This window comes from Microcaecilia unicolor, chromosome 2, assembly GCF_901765095.1.
Source record: "Microcaecilia unicolor chromosome 2, aMicUni1.1, whole genome shotgun sequence".
Lineage (NCBI taxonomy): Eukaryota > Metazoa > Chordata > Amphibia > Gymnophiona > Siphonopidae > Microcaecilia > Microcaecilia unicolor.
Window position 1 is genome coordinate 555,960,152 of NC_044032.1, and position 26,077 is coordinate 555,986,228.

At 42.5% G+C, this 26,077-nt stretch overlaps 1 protein-coding gene across 2 annotated transcripts in view; it reads left to right on the forward strand.

Annotated features, from left to right (window-relative positions):
• The window catches only part of KIT (KIT proto-oncogene, receptor tyrosine kinase), a 146,284-nt gene that overhangs the window by 54,571 nt on the left and 65,636 nt on the right, over positions 1-26,077 (forward strand). For both annotated transcript variants that reach the window (XM_030191394.1, XM_030191393.1), the window contains exons 2-5: positions 12,976-13,251; positions 13,529-13,807; positions 20,545-20,681; positions 25,902-26,061. In XM_030191394.1, the coding sequence (XP_030047254.1) occupies positions 12,976-13,251; positions 13,529-13,807; positions 20,545-20,681; positions 25,902-26,061 (852 nt within the window). The remainder of the gene's footprint in view (positions 1-12,975; positions 13,252-13,528; positions 13,808-20,544; positions 20,682-25,901; positions 26,062-26,077) is intronic.

Here is a 26,077-nt window from a genome sequence, read left to right on the forward strand (position 1 = left end):
TGCCTATGAAAAAAAAAGGACCAAGTACAGTCCAAGTGTTCAACAGGAACGCCCTTCTTTTTTCCATTATCGGCCGAGGACGCCCATGTGTTAAGCACGCCCTCCCGCCTTCGTTATGCTTACGATATGCCCCCGTGAACGTTGGTCGTCCCCATGATGGAAAGCAGTTGAGGACGCCCAAAATCAGCTTTCGATTATGCCGATTTGGGTGACCCTATGAGAAGGACGCCCATCTTCTGATTTGTGTCGAAAGATGGGCGCCCTTCTGTTTCAAAAATAAGCCTGATAGTGTGCTTAGATTTAGGCGCCAAAATTACCACGGATTCTATAGCACCATGTGTAACTTAATTGGCTTAACAAGTTAATGAGCACAGATAACAGCACTTAACAAGCAATAATAAGGACGAATTGGCACTGATTAGGTGCACAACTCGCTAAGCGTATTCTGTAACGATGTGTGCTGAACTTCTAACGCGCAGAGGCAAAAAGGAGCATGATTATAGATGGGGCAATGGGCATTTCATGGGCATTCCAAAATTTAGGCACCTAGTTATAGAATATGGTCCAGTGTGCCCAAGTCTACATTCTGAGATTTACACCAGGTTTTCATTAGCATAAATGGATGTGTGCAGATATCGACACTGAAATATCAACTAAGTATATTTTATAATTGGTGCCTAAATCTAGGTGATCGTTATAGAATACCCTTAGTTGGCACTGATTTCAGCGCCAATTTTTTTAGGCACCATATATAGAATCTCCTCCTATAATTCTGTTATTGATGGTTGTACTACAAAACATTTTTAAAGTTAAACAGAAAATGAAGATACTTTGGCTTGGAGATGTTAGTACAATCCCAGTAATGTAGATAGCATTGAATACAGGAGAAACAAAAAATAGAGGACCATTCGAGTGTATTAGATATAATTCTAGACTCAGGTTTATGTTTTGATAGGCAAATAAATGCCCTTATGAAAAGATTTTTTTTATAGATTTAGGCAATTGAGGGCAATAAGATCATATTTACAACAGGAGGATTTTAGGATTTTGGCCCAGGCAATTTTATTGCCTCAACTAGATTAGTTTAACGTGTTATTGTTATTTATGGTCAATATTCCACAGAAGTCAGATGTAAGCTTTGGCTCTCTTCTGGGTCTGGGTTCGGGTTCCCTTGCTCTGATCCTGGGTTCATTTCTTAGGGGCACTGAGGTTTCGTAGCACAATACTATAACACACAGGTGTGGCATGAAAAAGGTTATTTTACATATTGGAAAAAGGTTTATAGCAGGGCAGAAAGGTATTGCAGCGCTATTTATGTGTGTTTCAGGGTCTGTGTCCCTCTGATTCTGTGTGTGACTCTAAGTGCATGTATGTCTGTCCTTCTGTTGGGCTGAGGAGGGGGATATGTATGGAGTGGCTCTCTGAGAAAGAAGTTCTGCAGGGCCATTTCAGGGGGGGGCCCTTATTGCCACCCATTGATGTGGCGGTAAGGGCTCCCGCTCTAACCCAGTGGTAACCAGGCAATGCGCAGCACTGCCTGAAATAAATATATATTTTTGTAGCGCCGGATATGACTGCGCTAAGGGTAGGAAGTACTGCTGAACTGCTGCAGTAACTCGATGGTACTTCCTTTTTTGCAAACGGTAAGCCCAAAAGCTGATTCCCCAAAAGCTATGGATTCCTTTGAAGCCAGTTTCTTGGAGACCAGTTGCCTGGATCCTATTGTTGTGCTGAGCACTGGTTCTGATATCTTTTGTTGCTCTAAAGCACAGGTGTTAAGATATGTAAAACTACCTCCAAAGGTGTCTGTCTATCTGTATTCACATAACCAGAGATCAGACTAGGAGAGGGGAGGGGGGAAGAGGTCAGAGCTGCTTTCAAAATCTCCCAGATCCTTTTAGCTGATATTCTGAGTAGGCCTTGAAGCCTCAGGCTACCTCAGGTTAAGCTCTGAACTAATGCTGACAGTTATATTTTCAGATCTTGAGTAAACTGTATAACCGTTTGCAGCTGTCGCAAAATACTGTTGTTAGGTTGGTTTGCTTTGTGAGCTGGATTGTTTTGATAGTGTGTCGTCTTCTATTCATGATATCTATTGGTTGTCAATACATCAGTGTATACATTTTAAAGTGATTTGTTTAATGTTTAAATCAGTTCTTGGACTGAATTCAGAAGGGTTAGGAGAACTGCTTGTTGTTCCATCTATTAGCAGAAACTTGGGTTTTGTAAGAACTCTGAAACTGGGATTTTCATCATTGAAGACCATTCATTTTAAGACAACTATTGAAAATTCTTTTCCTTTTTCTGAGACAAGATTATGGAATACTAGGATAAAAGGCCCGTTTCAGAAAGCAATGAAACGGGCGCTAGCAAGGTTTTCCTCGGAGTGTGTGTGAGAGTGAGTGTGTGATAGAGAGAGAGAGTGAATGTGTGAGTGTGTGTGACAGAGAGAGTGAGACTGGGTGTGAGTGTGTGTGAATGAGAGTGTGTGCCAGGGCCTCCCCTCCCCTGTCTCCCAGTTCAACGGGTTTCCCCCTCCCTGCCTCCCAGTTCTAGGGTCCTCACCCCCCTTCCCTCCCTCCCTCCCTCCCAGTTCCAGAGTTTTGGGTCCCAGTTCCAGGGTTTTTCCTCCCCCTTCCTCCCTCGTAGTTGCAGTGTTTTCCCTCCCCCTCCCACCCAGTTCCAGGGTCCTCCATCCCTCCCTCTCTCCCAGTTCCAGGATTTTGCATCCCAGTTCCAGGGTTTTCCCAGCCACCCCCCGTCCCTCCCTCCCTCCCTCCCTCCAGCAGCCTGCAGTGTGTTAGTGGCGGTTCCTGCAGCGCCATCGCCAGGTGTCTGCTACTGCCAGTACAGTGCCCCGTGAAAACGCAGCATGCGGGCGAGATCCTGTGAGAGAAAACAAAACGGTGACGTGGTCCGAGCCTTGCTCCTGAAATGTTTGGAGGGGGCGCGCTGCGGCATTGCGGAGTGAACTAAGTCCTCTTGTGTTTTCTTTTTTCATTGCCCACCCTTGACGTCATGACGGTTTGATGCGAGGGCGGCTCAGCAATGTGATTGGGTGAGTTTCACTGCTCTGCCCTTGACGTCATGACGTTGTGACGCGAAGGCGGGGCAGACACTCATGGGGAAAAAGCCGATCTACACAACTACGGACGTTCCGGCTTCATTAGAATGTTGGAGGTGCGTTTTATATATAGAGATGTTACCAACTGATCTAAGACACATATCATCTTATTTCTCTTTAAGAAGGTTTTAAAGACTTGTTCGATCAATAGTTGGAATTCTGTTATTTTTATTTATATTTGAATTAATTTTTATTGTTATATTTTTTGCGATGTTATTTCTGTCTATTGTAGAGTTCTCTTGATTTGTAGACTGCTGTGAATCCTTTTTTGAAAGACGGGTGGTATATAAAAGACTCCACTAGAATAGTGGACATGTGGAGCAGTCTCCCAGTGTGAGTAGTGGAGAGAAGGGCAATATCAGAATTAAAAACAGAATGAGATACGCATGCACAGAGGATCTCTGAGGAAGAAGAAGCATTTGTGGAGACTGTTGAATTGGATGAACAGAGTGGAGAGGCTGTGTGGTCTTTCTTGTGCTATTTTCTATGTTTCTGGCTCAAGAATCATGGTATAATGTGTGCCAGTTTACATTGACAGTTACTAGCTTTGACTGTTAGTACACAAAGGGGCTCATTTTCAAAGCACTTAGACTTACAAAGTTCCATAGCAACCTATGGAACTTTGTAAGTCTAAGTGCTTTGAAAATACGCCTCTAACTGTCTATATGTGAGAGACTTCATAGGTTCCCTGTATATGAAGCTTGAGAAGCTTAAGCCTTCCCAGCCCCTACTGTGACTTTTCAGATTGATTTGTCCTTCTAATCTCTGTTCCCTAGCGCTGCTGCCTTCAACTTTCCCCTACAGCTCAACTGTCTCCTCTCCCTAGTCTCCCCCCCCCCCCCATGTCCACTGTATTCTATGTGTCCCTAGTTCCCCCTCTTCCAATGTCTAACATCTTCTCTGTCTCCTGTGCACCAAGTTGTTGATTTGCACCTAAAATAAAGATTGTAGAAGAATAACCCAGAGGTCCCACTGTAGCTTCTTGTGATCTTGGGCAAGTCCATTGCCTCTGGTACACACCTAGATTATAAACTTTCAGGGGACAAAAAAATGCCTTCTGTACTTCAATGTAACTCACCTTGAACTGAGAGGTATAAATAAATCTAATTCCATTTTCCTTCTTGTGTGTTTCTCAATCATTTTCCTTTTATGGCAGGTGCTAGTCACCCCCATAGTCTCTAGAGACCCAATTTACTTTGGGTTAATCAATCCTCTATCCCTATATTTTTTCTCTGTGTTTGAGTACGATGAAGTTAATTGACATGCTTACAGTTGCATTGTGCATGCAGAATAAGGGATCTGATCCTGACTGTCCAGTTTTCTGAGCAATCTATGCACTGCTAAATTGCACAGCAAAATATCTCTGCTCTAAAGAGTCCTTATGTGGCACAATAAGAAATGAGCCCGAGAACTATAAAATAGACTTGTGACAAGAAAGAAAGTACCAGGGGATTATGTTCTACCCAGTTCCCATATGAGTACCACAGATATATTTTCCCATTAAAGATGCAGTTCAGAATAAGTTTTACAGGAGCACTTTATGCAAAACAATTACAGACAAAGCAGATTTCAAATAGATATCAAAAACAAATTAGAGGATAATTAAAAATGATAAAACTAATTGCCAATGCACTAAAAACAAGTCCATTAGGGTACGTCTATGCCTGCTTTTAATTGTTTTGTTGTAGAGATTTTTTTTTCTATGTTCTGTTGTTTTTAGCTTTTGAAAATTCAGGTGGCACATAGCATAGAATTGGATATATGGCAGCTGAGTTGCAAGTTAAACTCGATCAGAATCCATATGAGAAGATTCACTTTCTTAGGGGGTTGTTTACTAAAGCTTAGCTCGAGTTATCTGCAGTAGGGCCCATTTTATTCCTGTGGGCCCTGCTGCAGATAACTCGAGCTAAGCTTTAGTAAAAAAAAAAAAAAAAAAACACCTTAATTTTAAAAATCTGTATTACAATTAAACAAGGAACTTCTGTAGATTGCTAAAATACACAGCAGAGGGAAGGAGGCGCATTGGTGTGGGGGAGGAAGAGAGGGAAAAACCTGGACACACAGAGGTATAAAGAAACAGAGGGGAGATGTCAGATTTGAAATGTGTATCCTGCTGGAGCTTATGTTAAATATGGCAGGGGCCCAGGGCAGAAATTTCGGAGGGGACCCTACCAGGCCATGCCTTCTTCAGCTCCAAGAAGGCTTAAGGCTTTCTCTGGCCAGGGGGCAGTTGCCCTAGTTGCATTTATCTAACACTATCCCTGGCATGTGTCATCTTCATATTTTGCACGGTATGGGAAGAAATGCATCTCTTTCTATTTCTTTGATGTTGTACTACATGCGAGGTGTTACTTCGTGAGATTTTGGTTTAATTTATGTTTATCATTTTTGATCCGCTATTATGTTTTTGTCATTTGTGTTCTGTGTGCGTGACCGAGAGTGTTCTTTTAGCATGAATTTTCTATGTAGCATTCTGTAGTAATTTGGCCTGTTCAGTTTTCCCGATAGTGGAAGGGATATTTATGAGGGGGGAGGGGAGACAGGGGTCTTGTTGATCCTTGCACTGTTGTACAGAATATTGTTTCTTTTTATACTTTAATAAAAATTTTAAATATAAAATCATAACTGTTTGAGGCTTGTGCAGATTGGATCAGACAGTGCTCATAAGGATGGGGACTGCACTCGTGGGGATCGGATGGGGACAGGGCAGGAACAGGGACAGAGCTCAAGGGGACAGGGACAAATGTCCCCATGTCATTCTGTACTCCCCTCCCAATCCCCACAGTCCAGCAGCTCCCCCTACCATTAAATAAGCACCTCTGTTCTCTAGCGGAGGCCGGCAGCATTGGCAATGATAAAGCTGCCTGCGCCATGCCTGAAGCTTTTAATTTATCACGCTCTGCTCCTCTCTGATGTAATTTCCTGTTTCCACAGGGGATGAATGTGGCAAAGTGAAATTTCCAGGCATGGTGCTGGCAACCTTAGGCAGAGACTGCAGGGGCTGGAGGTTGAGAGAGGGGGCTCTGCCAGATTGGGGAGAAGTTGAAGCTGCTGGACCTGGGGGTTGATAGAGGAAGGATGCTGAATTGCAGGGTCAGGGGGGCTGAGAGAAGAATGGCTGGATTGGAAAGGGTGAGTGAGAGAGAAGCTGCTGGATGGGGGGTTTGAGAGGGGGGAGCTATTGAATCACAGGGGCTGGGGGTTTGAGAGAGGGGAGCTGCTGCATCACAGGTGTGGGGGAGGGTGTTGAGAGAGAGAGAGAGAGAGAGAGAGAGAGAGGAGAGCTTCCAGATTGGAGGGGGTCATAGAAAGGAGAGCTGCCAGATTGGAGGAGGTCTTAGAGAGCAGACCTGCCAGATTCGGGTGGGGTGAAAGAGGGTGAAAGCTGCCGTACTGGGGGCTGAGAGGGGGAATCTGCCAGACCCAGGCCCAGGTGGTTGAAAGAAGGGGAGCTGAATTGCAAAGGCTTGGGGGGGGGGGGGGGGGGGGGAGTGAGAGAGAGAAATTTGCTGGACCGCAGGGGGTTGTTAAGAGAGAGGCCAGCTGCTAGAATGAAGCTGGGAGAGGTTTGAGAGAGAGAGAGAGAGCTGCTGGAGAAGGGGGGAGATTGAGAGAGAAGGGGGGAGGGAGAGAAGGAGGAAGAGAGAAGGAGAGATGTTGCACCCAGAGATGGAGGTAGAGGAGAGGGCGGAAGGGATTTTGGACCTGGGGCAGAGAGCGGGGGGATGGAGAAAGGAGAGAACAAGAGATATTGGACTTGGAAACAGAGGCAGGGTATGGAGGGATGGATGGAAAAGAGGAAGAGATGTTAGACCCAGAGGGAGGGGAGGGAAGAGTGAGGAGAGATGTTGGATTGGAGGCAGAGGGGAGGGAGGAGGGATGGAAGGTGCTGAACCTGGGAGGAATATAGGGGGACTGAAGGGAGATGTTGGACATGGATAGGAGAGGTGAAACAAATTTACACGAAGATCAAATACTGGATGGGGGGGTGCTGTATAGGTAAATGAGGATATAGGGAGGTGGAGAGTAAATGAGGAGAAGTTGGAAATGGGTAGAGATGGGAAGAGAGTGCAGATGCTGGATATGGGAGATATAAGGAGAATGCAAATAGACATGTGGGAGGTGGTTATTGCGATATAGAGCGGAGAACACAGATGGAGGGGAAGTGTTGACCATGGGGGCGAAGGAAAATGGATAGGAGAGGCTGGACACTGGGAAGGATAAGGAAAGAATGAACATTTGGGAGGTTTGACTTGAGAGACAGAGGAGATGTTATATGGGAGGTGGGATAAGGAGATGGAGGGCAGATGCTGGACCAAGGAGGAGAGAGAGAAGGGAGATGTTGAACTTGGAGGGAATAAGGAGAGAAGGAAAGACAGATGCTGGAGGAGAGAGAAAGAGAGATACAGGGAAGAGATAGAGGGAGATGCTGGAAACAGAGAGAGATGGGGATGTTGGGCACGAAGGAATAGGAAAGAGGAGGAAACACTGGTCAGCGGGAGAGCGAGCAAGAGAGGAAAGACACTAGAGGAGGAAAGTGAGGGACAGAGATGCTGAACATAGGGGTGGGGAAGTTACTAAAAAGGAGAGAGGTGGGGAATGGTGGCTAGGATGAGGGAAATAAATGAAAAGCTATTGGTAGATGGAGTAAAAAGAGGGAGATTGAGAAGTGGATACGGAGGAGAAATGAAATCTTAATGGATAGAGAGAAAATTAAATGAAAGCAAGCTGAGAAGCAGAGATCAGTGTCCAAGATGGCTGTAGGAAAGAAAGTGATGAAGACGTGAGGGAAGAGAAGTATCAGATGGACTGGAAACTCTAAAAAGAGTGTTAAGAGAAGACAGAGGAAAACAGAAACCAGAGACTGAGACCAACATGATTACAAAAATAAAATGCCCAGACAACAAAACGTAGAAAAAACATTATTTTCAATTTAGCGATTTGAATTTTTAGAATTTACATCTGCTAACTTTATATTGCACAGTGCTGGGTTAGTTGTATCTCCTTTTTCTCTGGGGTTCTACTGCATGCAGAGATTTCTTGGGAGTTTAATTTTTGTGTATATATTTCTATTTTTAGTTTATGATGAGTTATTCTGTATTCTCTGAGGGTCTACCTATTTCTTATGTGTGCAACTTGAAGCACGTGCAACTGAGACCAGGTATTCTGTTAGCAATATAATTCTATGTAAGAAGTTTAGTAATCCAACTAGTTTAGTTTTCCCAGTAGGCGTATTGATGTTCTAGAGCTGGGGCGGGCAACGTTTAGCTTGTAAGCCAAATATGGCCTGTGAGACCATGGGAAATAAACCAGTAGAGAATCCACAAACATGGAGAACTCAAAGAAGTCCCACGGATAATCACAAAACAACAAAGAAGTGGGTAAAAAACCAGGAGTCCCAGAGACTGGATCACAGTGAAGATGAACCAAATTTTATTAAACAGTATATTGACTCGACACAACGTTGTGTTTCGACCAAGAGGCCTACATCAGGAGTCTACAAATAAAAACAATATAAAAACAATATATATACATGATAACATAAGCAAAATAATACATATATAATTTGAATACTGTACAAATGTAATTTGATATGAAATTAAAAAATATAAATAAATTAAAAAAAACGAATAATGTGAAGAACAAACAGCAAAACCATTATAATAATTAATGAATCTCTAAAACATGTATATGACAATTTTAATAAATCTCCATGGGAAATATACACAGAAAATGTCAACCAGAGGGGGGGGGGGGGGGGGGGGGTTGTGATTTTAAATACTGTGTTTTGCAAATATTTTCAGAATAGCCACTCTAGAAGTTTGTCTCCATTGTTTTTATATTTTTACTTATTTATTATAGAAGGTCCATGGAGCTCTGTGCACTTTCAGCCTGCTAGGGATAGTACTGGTATTCATGTGGCTCTTTGTGTATAAAGGTTGCCTATAAAGAGTCTTCTTTGAAATGATGCCACTGACCCCTAGGGGCAGTCTTGGATTATTACTGCCAGGGGGTTCAAGTGGAAATATAAGGGTGTTTTCTTTTATATGGCTTCTTGAACCAGCGGCAGCATTTTGAAGAAGGCAGTCACCAGTGCAGGAATGAGTGGGGGTAGAATCTGTCCCTGTTGCCCCCGGTACCCCTGGAGTGATTCAGAGTTATGCATGTGGGCTGGCTGGCTAGAAGTGAGTTGATGTGGTGGTGATGGTGGAGGGGGGACGCTGAAGCAAAAGTTGGCTAAGGACACCATAATACCTTGAGCTGGCACTGGAAGGCTCCTTCCCAGTCCCTACTGTAAATGTCCCCTCTCTCTATGCCATTGCTGTTGTCCTAGGTCGGCGGCAGTTGTACAAAAAAAATATAAAGATGTGCAGGACCATTTTCTTGTGTGTGCTGCTGCTAGCTCTACTTGTCACACATCCTGTTGTAAACTTCTTGCATTAGAGAGGGAGTGACTGGCAAAAAGGACTGTGAAAAATTGCAAGAGGACCTTACGTGACTGGGTATCCAAATGGCAGATGACAGCAGTTAGCGTATCTGGGTTTAAAAAAGGTTTGTACAAATTCCTGGAGGAAAAGCCCATAGTTTGCTATTGAGACAGACATGGGAAGCAACTGCTTGCCTTGGTATTTGTAGTATGGAGGGTTGCCACGATTTGGGTTTCTGCCAGGTACTTGTGACCTGGCTTGGCCACTGTTTGGAAAACAGGATACTGGACTAGATGGACCATTGGTCTGACCCAGTATGGCTACTCTTATTTTCTTATGAGTTTAGGAACATGTTCTTAATGTCAGCAAGTGCAAAGTGATGCATGTGGGAACTAGAAACCCAAACTATAGCTATGTTATGCAATGTTCCACATTAGGAGTCACTGACCAGACGTCCTTGCAAAACGGTGAAATCCAGGGGCGGGGAAACCCGTATTTTCGAAAAAAGATGGACATCCATCTTTCATTTCAGAAATACCATCAGAGACATCCAAATCCTTAAAATTGGACGTCCCTAGATTTGGACGTCCCTAGACATGGACGTTTTTGACTTTCGGCGATTTTCAAAACCAAAGACGTCCATGTCAAAAACGTCCAAATGCAAGCCATTTGGACATGGGAGGAGCCAACATTTGTAGTGCACTGGTCCCCCGCACATGCCAGGACACCAACCGGGCACCCTAGGGGGCTCTGCAGTGGACTTCATAAAATGCTCCCAGGAACATAGCTCGCTTACCTTGTGTGCTGAGCCCCCCCAACACCCCCCAAAACCCACTACCCACAACTGTACAGCACTACCATAGCCCTTACGGTTGAAGGGGGGCACCTAGATGTGGGTTCAGTGGGTTTGTGGTGGGTTTCTTCCACAAATGTAACAGGTAGGGGGGTATGGGCCTGGGTCCACCTGTCTGAAGTGCACTGCAGTACCCACTAAAACTGCTCCTGAGACCTGCATGCGCTGTCATGGACCTGAGTATGACATCTGAGGCTGGCACAAAATGTTTTTAAAGATGTTTTTTTGAGGGTAGGAGGGGGTTAGTGGCCACTGGGGGAGTAATGGGAGGTCATCCCCGATTCCCTCCGGTGGTCATCTGGTCATTTCGGGCACTTTATTGTGCCTTATTCATAATAAAAACAGGTCTTGGTGAAAACGTCCATGTGTTCATCAGGGACATCCTTGTTTTTTTCAATTATGGGTCAAAGACGTCCAAGTGTTAGGCACGCCCAAGTCCTGCTTTCGCTACGCCTCCGACATGCCCCCTGAAATTTGGACGTCCTTGCGACAGACTGCAGTTGGAGACGTTGAAAATCGATTTTCGATTATACCGATTTGGATGTCTCTGGGAGAAGGACATCCATCTTCCGATTTATGTCGAAAGATGGACGCCCTCTTTTGAAAATGAGCCTGATAGTGGAATTAGAAAAGGTACAGAGAAGGGCGACAAAAATGATAAAGGGGATGGGACAACTTCCCATGAGAAAAGGCTAAAGCTGCTAGGGCTTTTCAGCTTGGAGGAGAAACAGCTGAGAGGAGATGTGATAGAGGTCTGTAAAATAATGGGTGGATGCAAATTGCTTGTTTACTCTTTCCAAAAATACTAGGACTAGGGGGCACGCAATGAATCTATTATGTAGTAAAAAAAAAAAAAATCGGAGAAAATATTTCTTCACTTACCATGTAATTAAACTCTGAAATTCACTGCCAGTTAGCAAATTCATTGAGCAGTTAGCTCAGTGTGGTTTAAAAAAGGTTTGTATAACTTCCTAAAAAAAAAAAAAAAGTCCATATGCCATTATTAAGATGGACTTGGGGAAAATCCACTTCTTATTTCTAGGGTAAGCAGCATAAAATGTAGTATACTATTTTGGGATCTTGCCAGGTACTTGTAACTTGGATTGGCCACTATTAGAAACAGGATACTGGGCTTGATGAACCTTATGTATTTATGCAAACCTGTTTGCATTGCCAGCCCAGTCATACAATTGTCATAATACCATCACCTCAACCTTCAATGCAGTATGAAAAGAAATAACTGGATAATGGAAGGTCCAATTGGTCATTTTATCTCATCATATCTACTACTATACCTTTGTTCCATTATTTGCCTTCCCAATTATTACATTTGTATAAGCATTTTTCCAGTTAGTGGATTGAGGCCACTTGTAAATAAATGTTTCGCTTTCATTCAACTGAAATATATATTGCTAATAAATAGATTGCTGCATTAATATTTTATGCAAATTGCCTTAAAACCCCAGAAGATAAAACATTGGTAATTTCAACTTGCCATGTGTTTTAACCAAAGTTAAGATGCTGGCAGCTTGCATGTCTCTGTATGGGGTGACCAGACACAATTTTCAATGGCATTGTGAAGAACATTAGTGCACAGAATAATAGTACTTACGTGTATAAGTGCACACTTAGCAGGACACAAGTGCTATTCTGTAATGGTGTTGCAAGTTTCACTCTGCAATGCCAAATGACTCCTGAGAGGAGTACTTGTTGAGCTTCTAGATTCTTTGGTTGAGAATCATTGTTGTGTTTGCACAAAGACACCATGCTACACTGCTGCATAGGAAGACTGCATAGGGTTTACTTCATTTGCACTTTATCAGTTTTTATAGACTCCAGATGCAGGCGTTAATGCTGAAACGTATGTGCTGTTAGAGACATCCATATATTCCTATGGACGTCTCTAACATTTAGTACACCCTAAATATTAGCGCATGCTAAAAACGCTAGCGTGCCTTAGTAAAAGAGGCCCTTAGTGTACTTCTCACACCTAACTTTGGGTGCAAGCACTTATGCCTGCCAAAAGCTGATGTAAGTACTTGTGCCTAACTGATGGCAAGCACACAATTGCCAGTATTCTGTAACATCATGCCTAATTTTGGGGGGGATGCCCCTGACCTGCCCATGGTCCTCCACGACCCTGCCCATTTTGGGTTGCATACTGTGAAATATAGGTGCACATGTTATAGAATAGGGCATAGGGCAGGTCAGTGTGTAACTCCTAATCATTGCAAATTAAGGGCCCTGTTTACTAAGGTGCGTTAGAGTTTTTAACGTGCCTACAATTAGCGTGTGGTCTAACCATGTAGGCACCTATAGGGATATTGTAGGCGCGTACATAGTTAATGTACATACATGATTAACGCGCATTAAAAATGTTAACGCGTCTATAATGCGGCTTAGTAAACAGGGCCCTGTTTGTTAACTCCAATAATTGATGGTTAGTGCTTAGTTTACATGTGGATCTGTGATCCACAACCAAATTTGGGTGACCTATACAGAATCTGGAAGACAATGGTTATTTTTAAACATTTATTATAACATAGTAATAAACTTTAATACCTTTACAGCTTGTTCAGCACCATCAATTTCACCAGCACAAACCAGCCTGGTTGTGGATATTGGTCAAGAATTGAGACTGAGTTGCAAAGATGATACCCAAGTGAGCTGGAGTTTTCACAAGCCTGGTTCGACGAAACCAAAGGATATCAACATTAAGTCCATCACAGGCACTGATGCTGAAAAGATGCTCTACCTGCCCAAAACAGTGAAGAGAGACACAGGCAGCTATATATGCACCAACAAAGAGACGCTGGAAAACCTTTCCATTTACGTATATGTCAAGAGTAAATCATTTTTATTCTCTTTTTCATGATATTACCAATCGGTCAAAAAGTATTTCATGAGTTTCAGAAAATGCTAGACTAATTATAGATATGATGAGAATTACTTGATATGCAAAGACAAATCGCAAGACAGTGCAAGCCATTTTGGGGCAAAAGTGTGGATCTTTGGGTTCTGATTAATGACATTTCACTATAGCCTTTTATTTTAACCCTATGTTATTGTATAATATTTTCTTACACATAAATATTTCATGATTCTAATCTTGTGTTCTTTCAGATTCAGGTGCCCCCTTTCTTGATCAATTTCTCTATGTTGATAAAGAAGAGGGCAGTGAGGCAACTGTGTGCCCTTTGTCAGATCCAAGCATCTCAAATTTTGAATTGATAACATGCAGTGGCGCTTCACTCCCTGTGAACCTGACATACAGTACAGATCTGCAGAAAGGCATCACTATAAGAAACCTGCAGAGTTCTTTTAATGGATGTTACATGTGCTCAGCATATCAAGACGGAGTTTTGAGAACATCAAAGAAATATAACTTGACTGTAACACCAGGTAAAATCAAAGGATATATTCAAATTCCAAGTAGCCCGATTATTATTTGCTGTTTACCATTTTACTGTATGATTTTGTTTTGTTTCATCTAGATTGGGCTTTTCATGTATGTTTGGTAACCACCAAGGTAGTCTTCTCATACCTAATCCACTAGGTGCTCATAGCAACCTGAGTGTAACAATTATTTATTTATTTGGGGGGGGGGGGGGGGGGTTGGTGGAAAGAGGGTCCTTTCTCTTTTTTCATTCTTTTTTTTATTTTTGCCATTCTCCACTTGCCAGACAGCATACATGAGTGTCTGTATGATCTCTTGCCCACCTGAATGGTGCCCTCATTAGCTAGCAGGGACCACCACAATAGTGATGATTTTCTTTCCTTCCTCTCCAGGTTTGAGGAGTGGCCTAGTGGTTAGGGTTTGGTCCTGAGGAACTGAGTTTGATTCCCACTTCAGGTACAGGCAGCTCCTTGTGACTCTGGGCAAGTCACTTAACCCTCCATTGCCCCATGTAAGCCGCATTGAGCCTGCCATGAGTGGGAAAGCGCAGGGTACAAATGTAACAAAAATAAATAAATAAATCTATCTGGCATGCTCAGGCATGACATAGGCAGGGGATACATAGCTAGATGTGTTTTGACCTAATTTTGGGGCCCTTCCACTAACATAGTAACATAGTAGATGACGGCAGAAAAAGACCTGCACGGTCCATCCAGTCTGCCCAAGAAGATAAAGGGCTTTAAGGCCTTAATGCGCAGTTAATTTGCAATAACAGGCTACTGTTGCTGCATGTTAGTGAATCTTGCAATTTTTCTCTGAGGGGGCCTGGCATGGGTATAAAGTGGGCATGGAAGCGTTAACCAGCTAGCTTTGTATGCCTAGTGCTCACTAACTGTCTAATGAAGCATTAATGTGGGAGCACTTGGCACCCCCTAAATAGGACGCATTAATATAGTTAATTACTGGCTTTGGTAACGCTAATGGCATGGGGATTACATTAAACATTACTCCCGCAGCTCGGCTCACTTCCCTTGTGCCAGGGCATCCACATCTTCTTGAGCGGGTTCTGGCCTGGGTGAGCTTTCGGGGGAAGGCGATCATTCCTGCCAGCTGCAAACATGTGACTGAGCTGAGCACTCAGACTCCACCCCTTTCTCACATGAAGGAGAAGGGAGCCCCGATTTCCAGCTCTGATGTAGCTTGGACTTTGCAAAGAGCTGGAGTCAGGAGTCGCAGCACGGCTTTAGAAAGTCGCTCCAGGTCCACGTGATGTTGCAGTTCCATCAGTGCTCCACTCAGGCTGTCTCTGGATGACCCACAGGGCCTTTCCTCTGCCAGATCCCACCCCTTTGATGTTACTTCCTGTTTTTAGCTGGTGGGATCTGGCAAAGGAAAAGCCCCATCGGTCGCCTGGAAACAGCCTAAGTGGTGTGCTCCTGCTGATACCGCTGGCGATCCAAGGTAACTCTCCCAATGATAATCTTACCTAAATGTTTATTTTCTCAACTTCCAATATATATATACCCAAGGGCAGTTTAAGCACTGGTATTGGATGCTTAATAACTTCAATGGGAGGGGGAGAGGATGTCTCAGGGAGGAAGGGAAGGAAGAGAGATTAAGAGATATTAGATGCGGAAGGGGGAAGAGGGATTTTAGACCTGGGGTGGAAGGAGAGGTAGAAAAGAAAAGAGGGAGGAAAGACCTAAAAGGGAAAGATCAGTGCATCAAAGACAGGTGTATTGAGAGAATGGAACAAGACAGGAGGACAGGAGAAATGAGAAATGGACATCAACCAATTGAAAGAGAGCAGAAGGCAGGAAAACAAAAGAAACTGGGACCAGCATGATGGGAAAATAAAATGTCCAGACAACAGAGAGAGAAAATAAGTGCTCATTTTGAATTTATTAATGGGAATATGTTAACTCTGGGAAATGTGCATTGTATATGGCTTTGTATTATGTTCAGTATAGCGGAAAATGCATTTTTGTTTTTATTTCTTCACTGTTGCAATACATGCCAAGTTTGACTACTTGGGCTTTCCAGTTCAACTTTTGTCTTCATATTTCTATTTGCATCCATGTCATGTTCAAAAGTAAAGGAAAAGTAATTATTTACTGTAAACCAGTAACTGTAATCAGTAATTAGCTACTTTCCTAGATGGGTAAGTTAATTACAGTAACTAATTACATTAAGCTGCAAAAAAAGTAGCAGTAATTAATTACTTTTCACAGTTTAATATCTTTTATTGGATTTCAATACAATACAATAGAAGCAGGAGTTCACCACAGTACAACAAGCAACATTCACAAATCATGGCAAAACTGGAGCTCACATTCAAGAAGCAACTATTCACAACTAGAATCACATTAAGAAAATGGGAAGAAAGAGGAGGTGGAAAAGAAGAAAGGAAAAAAAAAGGGAAGGAGAAGGGCTGGAGGATACAAATCCAGACACAGAGCATGCATAGGCCACAAAATACATCAAACTCAGTGCTAATCTCTATACCGAAGCAAAATAAGATACCAGTGGCAGCCATTTTTCCCTGTAGGAAGCGAAGCGAGAAGATTTCTTCGCCAGATGTAATTCAAATTTGTACATTTGGAGCAATAAGTTCAACCATTCTTGATAAGTGGCCTGGTGTAAGGACTTCCAGTGGGAAAAGATCACCTTCAATGCCAAAGAGACCATGGCACTAACAAGCTGCGAAAAAAAGTAGCAGTAATTAATTACTTTTGATGAGTAATCGGCACAACACTGCTTGGAGCCAATATTCAAAGGGGAATTAACCAGATGAGAAAGTTCATACTTGGCTAAATCTCACTGGCGGCTGCTGATATTCAGTGGCATTAACAATTTGGTACCACTGGGTACCAACACAGACCTCTGCGACACTAACCAGTTAGTGCTAGAGTAGTTTAGGGGCGGAGTCAGGATGTAGCTGGGACTTAATGATTAGAGGCAATTTTCAGTCCACTAACCAGATAAGTGCCTGGATAAAGTTAGGACAGCAAATAGAGCATCTTAACTTTTTCTGGGCAGTTATCTGAGCAATGATCTGAATATTAGCCAGCATCCAGGTGACTTCCAGTAGCCAACGAAGACTCGAGTATTCAGAGCTGGTATTCAGCATTAAATACCGAATCAGATTCAGCCTGCAGCAGTCAGTGCCTTTAGGATCGCTGACTGCCGCTAGCTGAATATCAGAGCAGGGGCATAGCCAGACTTTGAGGGGAGGGGGGGAGCCAGATCCCAAGGTGAGGGGCACATTTTGACCCGCCTCCTAGCTGCCGCCCTTCCGCCGCCACCTCTGCCCCCCCCCCCCCCCGCTGCTGCTTCTTCCTCCCTGCCGCCGCTGGAAGGTACCGCTTCTGCCGCCGCCGCTCCTGCCCCTCCTGCCGCCGGTGGTACCTTGGTTAAAGTGTTTGTACCGCATTGCTCTTAAGTTGCCTGGTGCCCTGTCCTGCTTTCAGCATCATGCACGGCGCTGAAAAACAGGAGAGGGCACTAGCAATGTAAGACCAGTGTGAGACAAACGACTTAGGTGGCAGGGGTTGGGGACCCTGAGCCAGTTTGAGGGGCCCCGGGCCCCGTGGCCCCTTCCCCCGTAGCTATGCCACTGAATCAGAGGGCTATTCTCTAAGGGGCCCTCTTACTAAGGCATGGTAGGCCTAACATTGGCTTACCATGCACTACTGTAAAACATGCTGAGGCGGCCCCTGGTAGTTCCGTTTAGCGCACACTAATTCCACACTAGAAAATAATTTCTAGTGCAGGAGGCCTGTCCACGGGCAGAGAGTAGGCGTGCCTCCACTAATTGGATAGCACATGCACATTACCGCAAACTACCTGCTTAGTGCAGGAGCCCTAAGCACTCCTAAATAGGGGATGATAAGGACTCTGCGCTTTAATGGCCATGAACTACTAGGGAAATTAGCATGTGGTTATTACCAAAAAATATAGCAAGGCAACCATTTTACTGCCAAGCTACAAGTGACCGCAGCCAGCGGACAACCCATGTGCTGACACCAGCACCGGCCACTTTTTAGCCCAATTTGTCCTGTTAGTTTAGGAAGAAAATATGTTATCTCTACAGTGAAGGAATGTTATAAAACATCAGAGGTCATGGTGAAGCATTGTGATAAAACCCACCTTTGTTATTTTGCATATTTGCTGTGTGAAGGCATAATTGTATATTGTTTTGGAGGTACATGCGATTATTCAGAAATTGTAACAAAAAGTACTTAATGCTTTGTAAATTAGGAAATGGGTAACATATGTCAACAGGGTAAGGGAAGGGATTTTGGATTTAGCTCTTCCTTTTTTTTTTTTTCAATTGTAGCTCATGGTGAGTTACATCTGGGTAGCTCTTCTTTTCTCCATCTATAATTCTTCCCTTGGTGCTCTGATCTCATCCCATGGTTTTCAGTATCAACTCCCAGATCTACCTCTCCACACAAGAAATTTCAATAGGAATCCAGTCCCCAGTATCAGTCTGCCTGCCTGACATTGCTGCCTGGATATTTTATTTAGTTTTATTTAGTTTTATTTATTTATGTATGTATTTATTCATGACATTTATACCCCACATTAGCATGAAATAGACTCAAGTTCAATGTGGCTTACAAACAAACAATAAAGTGAATAAAACTAAACATGACCAAGACTGAGCTTCTTATCTTTCCCCCTAAACCCACCTCTTCTCTTCCCCATTCTCTATCTCAGTGGACACTCTTATCTTCCCTGTCTCATCAGCTGGTAACCTTGGGGATAGCTTTGACTCCTCTCTCTCTCTCTCTTTCTCTGCACATATCCAACAGAATGCTAAAAGCTGTTGTTTCTTTCTTTATAATATCACCAAAATTTGTCCTCTCCGTTCTGAGCACACTACCAAAACCCTTATCCACACTCTTATCACCTCTTACTTAGACTATGGCAATTTGCTTCTCACAGGTCTCCCACTAAGCCATCTCTCCCCTTCAATCTGTTCAAAATTCTGCTGCACAACTTACATTCCGCCAATGTTGCTATGCTCATATTAGCCCTTTCCTGAAGTCAAATCACTCATTGGTTCCTATCCATTTCCGCATACAGTTCAAACTCTTCTTATTGACTTACAAGTGCATTCACTCTGCAGCTCCTCAGTATCTCTCCACTCTTGTCTCTCCCTACACTCCCCCCTGGGAACTCTGTTCATCAGGTAAATCTCTTTTTTCTGTACCCTTCTCTTCCGCTGCCAACTCCAGACTCTGTTCCTTTTGTCTTGCTGCACCATATGCCTGGAATAGACTTCCCGAGTCAGTACATCAAACTCCATCATTGCCGTCTTCAAATCTAGGCTAAAAACCCACCTTTTTGAGTCTTGCTTTTAACTCCTAACCCCTATTCACTTGTTCAGTACCCATGTGTTTTTTATCTTTGCCACCTTACTAATTCCCTTATCCCTTATTTGTCCTTTTTGTCGGATTAGATTGTAAGCTTGAGGCCCCTTTTACCGCAGCAGGTGAAAGGCAAAAAAAAATGTCTGTGCAGTAAGTGCACACTTGTCATGTGGCCATTTCTGGGGGGAGTCCTTACTGCCTTCTGTTTAGGAGGCAGTAAAGGCTCCCATGCTAGCCCAATGGTAACCAGGCAGTGCACAGCACTGCCTGATTACCACCACGTTAGCCCCCAGCGCAATAAAGAAAAAAATAATTTCAGTCACACCAGAAATGGTACGCAATGGGGGTGACACTACCACTGGTTCTCATGGTGGGCCGGCAGTAGTGCTGGATTGGCGTGTACGAACACCACAGTAGCTCTACTGTGACATTGTAAAAGGGTCCCTAAGTGAAACTAGATAAAGATAAAACAGCTCTATGCAGTCCAATTTGTCCTGTTAGTTTAGGCATTTAAGTGCTGAATGTTTGCCCGTAACCGCATGAGGTGCTGACTTTACCCTCGGACCAGTCACAAAGTCACCAACTGTGGGCTCCTTTTACAAAGCGGTGCCACCAATTAGGGTTTGCTGAAGACAAAGAAGTCCATGGGAATTGAAGGGGCTTCTTCACATTCAGACCATTGCTAATCGGTAGCATCACTTTGTAAAAGGAGCACTAGAGTCTTTAGTGGTTAGTGCTGATATTCAGTGACACTAACTAGTTAATTGCCACTGAGTATCTGCGGGTATCCTTGCACAAGTGATGATTTAACTGGGCAAGAACCTCACTTCCCTGGTTAAATTGCTTTGAATATTGACCCTCCCCACCCCCCCCATGGACCTTATTCTATAAAGGTTATGCTCCTAAATTTACTCTCCTTTATTTCTGTTATTTGTAACCCCATTTTTGGTACCTTTTTTTCTTAGTGTGCCACATTTATTCTTTCCTTTGCCTCCTCTACTTGACAAAACTACAGTTAGTTTTCTCTGCATTTCAGATACAGTACTATATATAGAAAGACATCATGTATGTGCAATGGTGATTTTTGTATGAGCTTGTCATATGTGAATGCAGGTTGGATCAAAATCCATGGGAGTGTGAGACTGCTAATCCAGGACAGGTTCAGCTGAGACAAATGTGTGTCATTAAACATGGAGCACTTACAAATCTATGAGGAGACTGAATTACTGAGTAGAAGATCTTGAAATTGTACTTGGCAGTCTAGGGCTAAAAAAAAATCAAGGAGTTTTTATGTCCTAGTAGTGGTGGCTTCAAATGTGATGGGAACATTAAAATTAAAAATACATTGCATCTCTGTTTTCCAGCTCACAAGAGGATTCCTACCATCATCTTATCAAAAACTAAACAACTTCTTAAAAAAGGAGACAGGTTTGAAGTTGCGTGCACAGTCAAAGATGTGTTTAGCACAGTGGCTGCTAGATGGCTGGGAGCTTCAAATATGGTGAGATACTTTTTATCTTTCCACTAGCATGTTTAAAAATATATGATACTATACTTAACCTAGGACTCTGACTCTCTCTCTCTCTCTATCTATCTATCTCTATCACTCTATCTCTATCTCTCTATATATAAACTCAATAGTCAAACAGCAGCTATATGGAAGGCCTTATATGGGGTAATTCAATGAACTAGGTCTAACAGAATAGCCATACTGGGTCAGACCAATAGTTCATCTAGCCCAGTATCCTGTTACCAACAGCAACCAATCCAGATCACAAGTACCTGGCAGAATCCCAGATAGTAGCAAGATTCCATATTACCAATCCCAGAGCAAGCAGTGGCTTCTCCCATGTCTATCTCAATAGCAGACTATGGACTTTTCCTCTAAGAACTGATCCAAACCTTTTTTAAAACCAGATATGTTAACTGCTGTAACCACATCCTCTGGTAGCAAGTTCCAGAGCTTAATTATTTGTTGAGTAAAACGTTATTCCTCCTGTTTGTTTTAAAATTATTACCATGTAACTTCATTGAGTGTTCCCTAGTCTTTGTACTTTTTGAAAAGTAAAAAATTCAATTTGCTTTTACCCATTCAAACCACTGAGAATTTTGCAAACTTCTTTAGCCTCTCCTCATAGGAGAGGACTTCCATTACCGTTTTGGTCACCCTTCTTTGAACCTTTTCTAATTCCACTATATCTTTTTTTTTTTTTAGGTACAGGGCCCCTTTTACCAAGCTCTGTGGCAAAAGGGGGCCTGGGCTGGCATCAGGCCATGTTTTTCATGCATGCCAAGACTCCCTTCTACCACAGCAAGTAAAAGGGAAATCTTTCTTTCCTGCAGGAAATGACCATGCAGCAAATAAAGCACTTGCTGTGCGGTCATTTTGAGGTGACAGTAAGGGCTTCCATACTAACCCAGCGGTAACCAGTCAATGCATGGCACTGCCTGATTACTGCAGATACACCCCAAAGCCAGATATGATGGCGTGCAAGCGGTGGGAAGTACCACCATGCTGGGAAGTACCACCATGCTGCTGTGGTAGCCCGGTGGTACTTCCTGTGTAGCAAGCTGTAAGCCCGGGTTGGGTTCCTCTGCCTGGTAAAAGGGGCCCACAGTGACCAGAATTGCACACAATACTGAAGGAGAGGTTGCATCATATAGCAATAGAGAGGTATTATAATATTCTTCATCTTATTTTCCATCCTGTTTGCTTTTATGACTGCTGCCGCACACTGGGCAGAAGTTGTCAACGTATTGTCTACAATAACACTTAGATCTTTTTCTTGGGTGCTGACTCCTAAAGTGGACCCTAGCATCAAGTAACTATTATATGTATTATCCTTCCCAATATGCATTCCTTTGCATTTGTCCACATTAAATTTCATCTGCCATTTGGATGCCAAGTTTCTACTGGTAATTTCCTACTCAGACTTTTGACAAGTTTAATATTTATTCTTCTCCATGGTCATTTTGCTAGCATAGAATTTTTCATTATATAAGCAGGTTTTGAAATAATTAATATAGCATGCTAAGTAAAGATGTCTTGAGAAATAGAAAACTACATCCCAACAATGCTACACATCAAAGATCTATCTATATGTGAAATACAACAGTCTAGTGATATATTTATGGAAATAGGCAACTTCTTTTCTTTAGATAGCATGAAAGAAAAGCCACTGTAAATCAAGCCTCAAGTCTTCAATGAACATTTAACATTTTCTTCCTGGATGGACGCGCTTATTGTAAAAGCAAATTTGGCCACTTTGTGGACGAATTTAACAACATGGCCTACAGTTAGACGTGTTATTTTACTGTTAAACCCAGTAATTAGTAACTAAGGGGCCTTTTACTAAGCTGCGGCAAAAAGTGGCCTGCGGCAGTGCAATCATGTCTTTTGGGTATGCGCCAAGCCAGTTTTTACCACGTCCTGGAAAAGAACCAATTTTTAAGGGGTCAGAAAATGGACATACGGCAAAATAAAAATCAGCAAGCGTCCATTTTTGGCCTGAGAACTTACTGCCACCCATTGACTTAGTAGCATCACGTGGTAGGAAATAGAAAATATTTTCTACCGCGTGTTTTCGGCGCATGCCAAATTCAGAATTACCGTCCAGGGCACATGGTAGCTGGATGTTAATGCCGATTTGGCATGCACTGGATGCGCCTAGGCCCTTGCGAGCCTTTGTAAAAGGGCCCTTAAGTCTCATTATATAAAACGGGACCTGTGCTAAAATAGGTGTGTTAGTGCTAAAATAATATGTCTTAACACTAGGTCAAGTTGATATCTACTCCCTTAGTTCTTAAAATCTGCATAATGACATGATTTAGGAATAGCTTATTTTAAAAAATATATGTGGATGTCATATTTCATAAAAATACAATTTAATATTATTGTATTGGAAGGACAATAAGATAACAGTTGGCCTAAGATGGAAACTAGACAAGGTCACTGATTTCCTCATGATCTTTGTAGATATTTCAGCTGCCTTTAGAGCTGAGGAACATAATGTTTTTGTCTGGACTAGAGTCCCTTGGCATAAAGGCTAAAATTTTAAAATAGTTCCAAATATATCTCGAGTGTAGATCACTAACCCTCTCATTCTATTACAGGGTACCTAAAGTGATGTGCCATTTGTACATATATGTTATAGAATATTATAATTTACACATGTATATATAGAAACAGAGAAAAATGAAGGCAGATAAAGACATATGGCTTATCCAGTCTGCCTGTCCATGCCACCTACTTTCCCTTCCTTTATGTTAGAGATCCTATGTACATACATCAAGCTTTATTGAATTCAGATACAAGTTTCATCTCTAGCACCTCCAAGAGGCCATTCTTTTTGAAGGTCTGGTCTCCAGAATTGTGCACAATATTAAAATGTACGCATATGAGCCCGAAGTCTGAGTAGTGTTCTATAGCATATACACACAATTCCATGGCATGTAAATGCAAGGGGGTGTATGTGTGGGCAGGACATGGGTGTATCTCCTACTTATGTGCACATCTTACTGAACACTTTAAGTTATGCATGTAAGTGCCGCACTTAGATGTACCTGTTTATGCCTGCCTTAAATCTGGGGTGAGTGCACCTAAATGAATGTAGGTTTCTACCAACTTATGCAGAATATGTAAGAGAATCTGTGCACAGAGATGCCATTATAGAGTACACACTCCCCACGCTGCATCCAAGTGCCCAAATGGAGGTGTTCAGTTATAGAAGTCCACTCTCAGAGTACAAATGGACAATGACTTTTTGGACCCTTAGGTGTCAAAGTCTGGAGTTCCACAGGTTATTCTCTCTTTTTCCTAATGTTTAACATCTGTGTTCAGCCTTAAGCCAATTCATAAGACAGGTCTCACGTATCATTTTTATGCAGACAATATACAGATGCATGATATACTAGGTCAGTCTCCTACAGAATCCTAGGACAAAATGAATATGCCTACTTGACTTAAGAACAAACTGTGTCTAAACCCAGCCAGAGCAGAACTGCCATCTGCCTTGTTTAACCAAATCAACCTTCAAACTTCCCCCAGCCTTCCTCCAAGTAGTAAGTGATGGTGGCATGGCTCTACGTGAGTGTGACTGTACACTCCCCCTTGACCTTGGAAACACAGGTATCCATAAGCATTCTTCCTCAAACTATGTAACATCTGAGACAGTATCTACATAGGAAAGCAACAGTGCTAAATGCACTGGTCACCTTAACACTTGGCTTATGCAGCTCATTACATGCTAGTTTACAAAATACCCAAGTCCATCACCTTCAGCAAACTCTAAATATAGCAGAATGCCTACCAGTGAGACCACACCACCTCTGGCTTGCATAGCTTGCATATGCTGCCCCTCATCAGTAGGGTTCTCGAGACACTTAAGGATAAGAACCCAGGATGTTTTAGAGATCAGCAGAAGCTGTATGCTTGGGACAAAACTCTCTGTTCCTTAAGAGACGTGTAGGGTTTTGTCTACTTGTATATCTCATCCATAGTTCAGGCCAAACTGACAAAAAAAAAAAAAAAACTAATAATGAGGCCTTATTCTGCCTGTGCCCAAACTGTGAAATGCTGCCCCAAAGAAAATCAGAACTATCAAGAATTACTTATGTTTCAGGACATAGCTATCTGGGTCTGTGTTTCCAGAATTTTCCTCCAAAACCCAGAGCGGCTCCCCAAAAAGCTCTCACTGCTTCACTCCAGAATACACAGAAACTTTTAGAGAGACGCTCTGGCTTCTGTCCTCCCACATGCCAAATTCCATACTCCAGCAGTCTTGCCTTTCCCTAGACTGATTGCAACCCAGCACCACAGATAAGTCAAACTGAGCAGATAATTTCATTATCTGAACTGTTGTCATCTATATTGTTTACATTTTACTCAACCTAGCTCAGGAGTTCTCAACCCAGTCTTCGGGGTATACCTATCCAGTCAGGTTTTCAGGCTATCATGATTATGCACTGCCTCTTTTGTGTAGAGATCTATCTCATGCTCATTCATCCTGATAACCTGACTGGCTAGGTGTGCCCCGAGGACTGGGTGGAGAACCACTGACCTAACTGATGTCATTATCTGTGTTTCTGACAATTGTATTAATTTATATTATAGTCTGAACAGAGGACAAGTGTTTTACTTTGTCAATAAGGAAGAATTCACATGGCATTGACTAAGAGTGATCTGTATGATGTGATTTAGGAGCAGCTAAGATTTCTCATGTCATAAAACTGATGGGGGAGGGTTCACTTTCTATTTTCTTTGTAGGTTATCAATAGAAATCAAACAAAATAAAACATGGAAAAGAAAATAAGATGATACCTTTTTTATTGGACATAACTTAATACATTTCTTGATTAGCTTTCGAAGGTTTACACTGAATGATATATACCACATTGGAAGATGAGCAAGTGAAAGATCCCTTTATGTTGAATATCTTTCCTTTGTGGATGAAATGTATTAAGTTATGTCCAATAAAAAAGGTATCATCTTATTTTCTTTTCCATGTTTTATTTTGTTTGATTTCTATTGATAACCTTAAGAGTGGACTAACATGGCTACCACACTCCTCTATTTTCTTTGTAGAAAGAACCTATGTCCTTTGAGCTGCACGTGAAATGCATTGTACCAGAATGAACATGCTGCTGTTTTTACTTAGGCAAAAAAAAATAGCACTTTATATGTGCTTCTCTTTTTAAACTGTCAGATGTGTTTTTCTTATAGGTGATAAAAGACAAAAGTAGATCAGATGTTGATTATTCATATGAGCTTAACCTGACACTGAGCAGTGAGTCTGTGGAAGTCAATGATTCTGGAATATTCACCTGTCAAGCAAAGAACAATGTTGGAACAGCTAATGCTTCAATACACTTGAGTGTAATAGGTAGATAGCTTTTTCA